General features: G+C 33.2%; 2 protein-coding genes across 3 annotated transcripts; one reads left to right on the forward strand and one right to left on the reverse strand.

Annotated features, from left to right (window-relative positions):
• Positions 1 to 2712, forward strand: LOC127260307 (uncharacterized). The gene is made up of 6 exons (XM_051288027.1): positions 1 to 367; positions 440 to 481; positions 843 to 958; positions 1608 to 1713; positions 1863 to 1916; positions 2314 to 2712. Exons 1-6 carry the CDS (start codon positions 92 to 94, stop codon positions 2467 to 2469), a joined length of 750 nt encoding a protein of 249 aa, XP_051143984.1. The 5' UTR covers positions 1 to 91; the 3' UTR covers positions 2470 to 2712.
• LOC127260306 (uncharacterized) lies at positions 2515 to 7851 on the reverse strand. Of its 2 annotated transcripts, none has more exons than XM_051288026.1 (2): positions 6736 to 7851; positions 2515 to 2631 (listed from the first exon to the last, which is right to left on the reverse strand). In XM_051288026.1, exons 1-2 carry the CDS (start codon positions 7808 to 7810, stop codon positions 2621 to 2623), a joined length of 1086 nt encoding a protein of 361 aa, XP_051143983.1. In that variant the 5' UTR covers positions 7811 to 7851; the 3' UTR covers positions 2515 to 2620. The 2 variants fall into 2 exon arrangements, with proteins under 2 accessions (XP_051143983.1, XP_051143981.1); XM_051288024.1 differs by lacking the exon at positions 2515 to 2631 and adding an exon at positions 5105 to 6128.
• Positions 7852 to 8101: the final 250 nt, after the last annotated feature.

The raw sequence follows: 8101 nt of genomic DNA on the forward strand, positions 1-8101 counted from the left end.
AATATGGAGCTTAAACTTGTCTTCATCGCCGTCCGAACAAATCTTTGGATTAAGTCCGGCTTATGGTTCCAAACTGAAGCACTTCATCTCCATGCAGGCGCTGCCCAATTCCTTTCCGACACTCCGTCTGCAATTCGGCCATCGCTGCCGCCGCTTCATTTTCCTTTCTCTCCGTCCCAAAACCACCGGATTGCCGATGATAACCACTTCTTCGGCCGCCTCCGATTCCAACCGTACTTCCAGTGCCGGCGCATTCACGACGCTCAAGGAGAGAGTCATCTTTGAAAAAGAAATTAAGAAGAGCAAATTCATTGCTATCGCTAGCCCTGTTTTGGACGAACGCACTGCTTTGTCCTTCCTTTCCGAGGTGAATCCCAACTCCCCAGTAATTTTTTTTTTCTTTTTCTTTTCTTTTTAATTTCTAGTTTTCGGTTTATAGGTTCGCCAGCCGCGTGCCACGCACAATTGTTGGGCTTATAAGGTATTTACCTAAGATCTTGTATCAGAACAATGCTTTCATTGCTAAATTCGGTTTTCTTTGACTGAATTGGGGCTTTTGGGAATATTTTTAATCTGTGTGATATAAGCTTGTGCACTTGATGATATTTCTGAAATATGTATTGAAGAGTTTATTATCCTTTTTCTTTCTTGGAGATTCAAATATGAAGTTTTAAATTGATTTCAAATCTTTCAGCTCTTTAGATTCTGTCTTGAGCTTCTCTGTAGTGATGGGTTATTTTTTGGATTAAACTTAGTATCATCGTTACAGTAGGATGGAAAATTGTTGTGGAGATTGATTAGTTAAGTCAGTATTTCCTTTTTATTCATGTCCTCTATTTTAGATTGGAGATCAATTTCGAAGTAATGATGATGGTGAACCATCTGGCACAGCAGGCAAACCTATACACTCTGCAATTGAATCATCCGGGATTGATAGAGTTATGGTGGTTGTTATCAGGTAGTATTAAGTTTGCTCTAAGTTTGGAATATATATATATATATATATTATATATTATATGTATGTGTATATATTTATATATGCCTGGTTCATATGTTTTGACAGGCACTTACATGAAGTGTCCTTGTTTAACAGCTGATGATCTGTTTCACTGAGTGCAAATTTTGTCACTGATTCATCAATCAAATTCAAATATAGTCAATATTTTGAATCATTAAATCCTTTATCTGGTTGGAAAATCATTGATTTAGATTACATTGACCAAAATATGGTTCAGAGTCTGGTATGAATTGGTAATACTGTTCAACTCCTGTTTGTTAATTCTGCGAAGTTTACTGATATCTTTATAGGATGACTGTTTATAAAAGACTCACGCAGGTTTCTATCCACTAAATTGCCAAAGTCAATCCAAATAATTATTCAAGAAAGTACATAGAGAATTTTGAGAACCAGTCGGGAAATTCTGTTCAATTTCAAATTAGAAACATACTAGTTTGAATAGGATTATGGTCAGTTTTATAAAATCAAATAGCCAAAATGTTACCAAATACTTCTTCCTTGAATCACTGAATTCAAGTTGGAGTTGGAAGTTGAAGCTCACAACCCCCCTTTTGACTAAAGGTCTAATGTTTTTCTTTTTTTTTTGTAGGTATTTTGGTGGGATCAAACTTGGCACCGGAGGATTAGTTAGAGCTTATGGAGGGGTGGCTGCAGAATGCCTGAGAAATGCACCAACTTGTCTTGTAAAATCCAAAGTAATTACTTGCTTGTATCATTCCTTGCTCCTCGCCTTCTGCACTTGAATTTCCTTAAATTTGTTGAGGTTTTGGCCGTGCTTGCAGTTTTTGTTGGTCATTTACGTTTGATGGAAGGTCCCTTAATGGGCTGCTTTCTATGGATGTAGGTTCCTATGGGATTGGAGGTGCCTTTTGATATTTTGGGAGTTGTGTACCATCGAGTAAGATCTAATCCAACAAAGCTAGCAAACCAGTGTCTATCATTTTCCCTTTAAAATATATATATATATATATGCTTATCAGATGATTTTTATTTTAGCATTTCGAATTAGTATTATTGCTTTGAATATTGCAAGTAAATATGAAAGCATAAATGGTCATCTCCAGCTATGAAAGCTACTTTGTTCCTTTAATTAAATTGACATAATATTATTTTTAAGTCTTCCTAAACTTTGGCACCAACTACCCTTTTCTTGTCTATGGTGTTATTATAGTTTCTTAAATGTCATGTTTCAAGTATCTATTTTTGGTTCTAACATTTTAGCGAGATAGATGGCTTCGTTTAGAAAAATCGAATGTTGACAGTGTGTGCATGATTGATACCTGCCTGATTTGCAGCTTCAGTGTTTTGAAGTGGAGGACATACATCAGGATTATGAGACTGGAAAAGATAATGTTGTAATGGTGACTTTTAAGGTGGACTTGGACCGGGCAGAAAGTTTGGAAGATGCTTTAAAGGCGAGTTGCAGCCGTGATATTGTGTTTTACAAATAAAAATGATGAAGTGCATCAGCATGCCTTGATCTGATCTGATCTAACCTTATCTGAGGATGGATATTGATGATTCTTTGTTACTCAGTCACTCACTCATTGAGGCAGCCTCAGTTGTAGGTATGCTGTAAAGTTCAGTGTTTCTTCAATCCATCTATTCCATGTCTGTTAAAAAGTATTTTGAATTATTTTAGGAATGAATAATCATAATTTGAATAAAATTTAGGCAGTGGATGTTGCCAAATAGATATACTTATTAGCAGATGAGATCCTCGGTGCCGCTTGACTTGTGTCCCTTTGTCTCCTCCAATAGATGTGTGACACGTGTCCAAGGTTATTTTATTTTATTTTGGTAAAATTGTTCATAATTCTCATGTGGTTTCAAAATTCAGCGTATAACACCCCCTTATACTTTAAAAACATTGCATGAAACTCCACCATAATGAAAATTCTCTTGTATTATGAGAAGATGATTTCTTATCGGTATGTTTTGCATGATGGGGAGTTTCATGCAATATTTTGAAAGTATAAAGGCGTGCCATGAAATTCTATAAAAGAAAATGAGAATTTACGCTGAGTTTTAAAATTACAGTAGGTTTCATGCAATATTTTTTAAAGTATAAGGGGATACCATGTAATTTTTAATTTACGCTGAATTTCGAAATCACAAAGGAGTCATGGCTTTTAATTTTTTCTTTTTATAATACAAAATAAAGTGAAACTTTGCAATTTAGACCACAATTTATAAAATTCACGATTGTATTTTAATTCACCATCTTAAATTCACGTGGCCATGATTCTGCTGATGTACTTCTAAATTCTAATGCTCCTATATATCTATCTGTATATATATATATATATGTATGTGTGTGTGTGTGTCTTCTTCTTGTGAGATAACATCCAATCCATTAGTCTGTTTGGATTTTCAGTAGTTGGCGTTTTTTTTTTTTTTTTTTCTTTTAGTTAAAACAGCTGAGCTTCTTCTTTGTTTAGTTCAAGTCTGTATGCTTCTATATAATATTTTTCTCATCTCTAACTAAAATCAATTTTTCAATATTCATTTTTTGGTTTCTATCTGCCTTGCTTCTCTCTCTTTTTTTATTTTTTTCATCACAATTGTATTATATTTTTGTATCTATTATACTCCCTCGGTCGCATTTCAAATAGATCTTTATTTTATTAGATCTTTATTTTATTAATTAGTGAAAGTGTGTAAGAAATTTGAATATTTTTGTCTTGTATGTGTAATAGTATATTTATAATTTAAATAAAAGTTACGAGTATTTTGGTATTAGTATATGATTACTTTTACTGATAAAAGAAATGCATGCTTTTAAGTGAACGGACAAAACTTTTTAGTTAATTTTTTTACTTTAACACATACATATTTGATGTAATATTTTAAAGGGAAAATGCTAAATTATTTGAAAATAGGAACCAACCCACAACCAAAGACAGGTCTGTTCCTTGTGTTTTTTTATCAAATAAAATTCCTCTCATAAAATATTAAATTAAATTATTATTCAAACCAAATCTGAAAAAAATGAAAACCATTGTCATGAATTATTATGGGAAAAATGGTAGAAATCTTCTAATACGACTGGGTTGAAGAGTCTTAAGATAAGTCTTTTTTTTAACCGATGAGCCATTACATAATCAAGGCAAAAACACGCGACACCAATGAATTTTTATTTTTTATTTTAATTAATTGTGTTATAAATAATTGTAAAGAGTGTTTGTTTTGTGAGATAATTTAAATGAGTAACTTTTTATTTGAGATATGGATAATGGTATAGAAAATATAAAAATAATAAATATATGTAATATATTAATATTTTTGAAAAATATATGTTTATTAATTTGTTAAGAGAACACATCCATAGTGTTTTATTTAAAATGTAAAATTACAACATTATCCAAAAAATTTGAAGATCAATTTCGATTTAGCCAATTAAATGCCTAATTTAAGGGGTTGTTGTGTAACAAGCCCACGTCCACAAACTTGTTGCAAATGTCTCTTCTATTGCGAAACCTCCTGGCCGCAAAGCTTATCCATGGGATGTTTTTTCTTTGGTGGAATGGAAGGATTATTTAAAATTTAAATTTTAAAATATCATCAATACTCAAATATTTAAAATTCAATCTAATTAAAATAATAATTTATATTTTGAAATATAAATATACAAAATAATATTATATTATTATTATATTTTAATAAATCAAGTCTTATAATATATTTTATTTTTAGGTTTATATATTGTGCAATCAGTAAAAAAGATTTCTGAATCCAATACTGAAAATTAAAATTCAATCCAATTAAAATAATCAATTTACAATTAAAAAATATAAATATACAAAAATAATAGTATCCTATTAGATTCTTTTAAATAAATCAAGTATTTTAATTATTTTATTTTTAAATTTATATATTGTAATACAACCATTAAAAAATTAACTATATCATCAAGTTGTGCATAATAATAATAATAATAATAATAATAATAATACACATTACAAGAAGGGGTGTGTTTGTTTGGAGATATAGATTTTAAATTGAAATTTGAATAATAAAAATTTTGAATTTGAATAGTTGTATGAAGTGATATAAACAGGTGGTGTTGATGTGATGTTTTGAATGTAAAATTAATTTTTAATATAATATAAAAAATAAAAAATAAGCGTTTGATTTGATGTTTTGAAATGAAAAAATAGAATGAATAATAAATTTAAAATCCAATTCTCCAAACAAACGCACCCAAGAGGTATATCTATGCCTGCAGTTTTGGTGTGAGAATCTTGTACCCAAATGATTATAGTAGAAAAAAACAAGGCAATGGCATGCTCATAAGAGAAAAGAGTCCAACTTATTTTCTTAAGCCATAAATAGACTGATTAAAAATATTATAGGGTAAATATAACTATTAGGGTTATCAATCAGATTAAGTTTTATATTAAATGATTTAAATCTATTTAGTAAATGAGCATCTCCTATGCCCAGATGGTAATTTATTAACCTGACGATGAGAGATATAAAGTAGGATTGTAATCTCAGATATGCAACAACCATTAATTTTCATATTTCATCGTGGAAGTAACAGCAGAAGCCATATCTGTTTTTTCAGAAGGATTGTGCCATAGGTTTAGAGAACATAAACTCTCAATTATTTCAACATTTCAACACGACAGATCATAGGCTTCCTTTTCAATTCATTCCAACAACACATCCATCACTCACTCTTTCCAGTTGAGTTAAGTTCAATCTCAAATATCATTCACATTATACATATTAGCTGTCAACTCAAGCTTAATAAAACTCGACTCCATTTAGTAGACCACATCCCACCCACACCCAATATAAAATTAGTTATACATATAACTCAGTTTTCTATATATAGTTCTATACAAAACTAATAGATCTACATCGACTCATTGAGTTAGTTGTAGGGACACATATTATCTGGTTCTAAGTAAGATATATCGATAGCACTTCAGCTGATTTGCTTGCCCGCACCCCATCCAAGCATCAACAAACATTTTGATTTTAGCTATACAATTATGACTATTCTGGAGCAATCAACATGTGATGAAGGATCGATCCGTTCCCGTGTTATTTGTTTTAAAAGCTTGTTACTTACAAAACAAATTCCACAGTGTTCTTGAAACTAAGTTCCAGAAATAAGCATAAATCAAATTAGCAGAGTTACTAAAGGCGAAATGATTAAAATCAAGGGACTCAGAGGTGTAGTGAGGACAATATTGTCCCAAAATGGTTCACAAGTAGAATACCAACTAACGGATAAAGAGCATCGACAGCTGAGATAGCAACAGTAAAGAAATAATGCTGGATATTGGATACAAGCGCCCATGTTTAGTTTGAATAACTAGACTAAGATTATATTATCAAGGTTAATCACATGTTTGAAGTTCTTTGATTAGTTTAGAGATTGATATTAAATAACTGAATCATTCAACATAATCAGACCAAAAATGGCCTTGTGTAAACATGAGTTTAGAGGTGAGATAAACAAAATTCCGTAAATCGAGCAAGAATAAATAAATTTATAAAAAGAAGAAGAAAAAAAAAACTTCCTATCAACTGAGACAATAAATCAAGCAAAAAAGTTCCAATGACTTGTGAACAAGTTGAATCCAGAACTAAATCCTAATTCTCTTCCTACGCCAATGAAACAATTTATGTATGTAATCAACCAATGAACCATATAAATCAACATCAATGGCCTAGAAGATGTTTGAAAAACTAAATATTACCTTCCACCGCTACCAACACATCATCTTCCCCATCGAAAAACTCAACTACTCCCTTGTCACCATCCTTTGCTAACCCTTCAAAACCAGACTCCGAATGCCCTTCCTCCTCATTTCCATCTCCGACAGAGCAATGGTCCCCTTGCCCCATTGACTTCTTTGTATCCCAATGCACATGCGACTTCCTCCTCTTAGAACCCTTCCCCATAAATTCACCAAAATTCCCATCTGTATTCTCCATATTGCCATTGTATTGGATATCATAATCTGACTGTTTACTCACCGGGCAATCAAACGGCACCCACATATTGTCGCCATTGCCATCTCCTGATGATGCCAACTGAACAAACCCCGGGCTCCAATAATAACCTCTCTCCACCACCTCCGGCGGCGGCGGCGGCGCCATAATTTCGAATGCGTGCAGCACTCGCCGGCACCTCTCGTTCGTGCACCGTAAAGAACAATCCTTAAAAGCCCCATCGTATTCGTAGACGTAATAACAATAAGGGCATACCGTCCAAAACGTACAAGTGCCACTCCGCGGCGTACAACCACCGAAATTCCTCCGCAACTGGTCGTCGAACTTGGCCTTCTCGCTTGGGCTGGAAAGGACGCCCCAAGCTTTCATCACCAAACGATGCGCTTCAGAGCAAAGCGGGTACTCATTCACTTTAGGGTTTAAAGTGGATGCTAATTCGTCGAAATTGGACCGAATCCGAGCAACATTGGACTCAAACCTGGAAAGGTTGAGTATAGAATAGTAATCGGATAGATTCGAAGAAACATTGGGCGCAGAAAGCACGGATGCTATGGATAAAATTCGGGCGGGCTGAGGGCTGGTGGCGTCGGAATCCCTAGCACGGAGGGCGTATTTTCTGCACTCGGCGAAGTTGCCGCAGCTTAGGAAGTAGGCGGCGGCGGCGAGCAAGCGGCGCGTAGGACTACCACTAGCACTAGCACTAGCATTTTCTTGGTTGGATTGGTGATTTTGAAGGAGCTTCCTCTTCTTCTTCTTCTTCACCTCCTCCTCCTCCTCAAACTCCTCCTGCTGATTTGGGTTTGGGGTTGAGGAAAGCATTTTGCGTGGAACACGCCCGGGATGCGATTCTTTCTGCTGGCCAATGCCTACTTATTATAATTGAATTTTATATTTGTTAAGATTATCTTTTACAATCTCTTATCTTTATCAAAATCACTATTTGATAAATATATACATTCCAAAATCCAAATTACCTAAATTTTTATAAAACTTAATTTACGTCATAATATTTTTTTATATTTTTATTTATCTAATTATTGATTTGTTGATAAAGTTTTAAGTTTAAGTTTAAATTTTCATTTAATTAATATTTTAAAATTTGAAATTTAT

Source organism: Andrographis paniculata, unplaced genomic scaffold (genome assembly GCF_009805555.1).
Source record: "Andrographis paniculata isolate CXL003 unplaced genomic scaffold, ASM980555v1 Contig61END, whole genome shotgun sequence".
Taxonomy (NCBI): Eukaryota; Viridiplantae; Streptophyta; class Magnoliopsida; order Lamiales; family Acanthaceae; genus Andrographis; species Andrographis paniculata.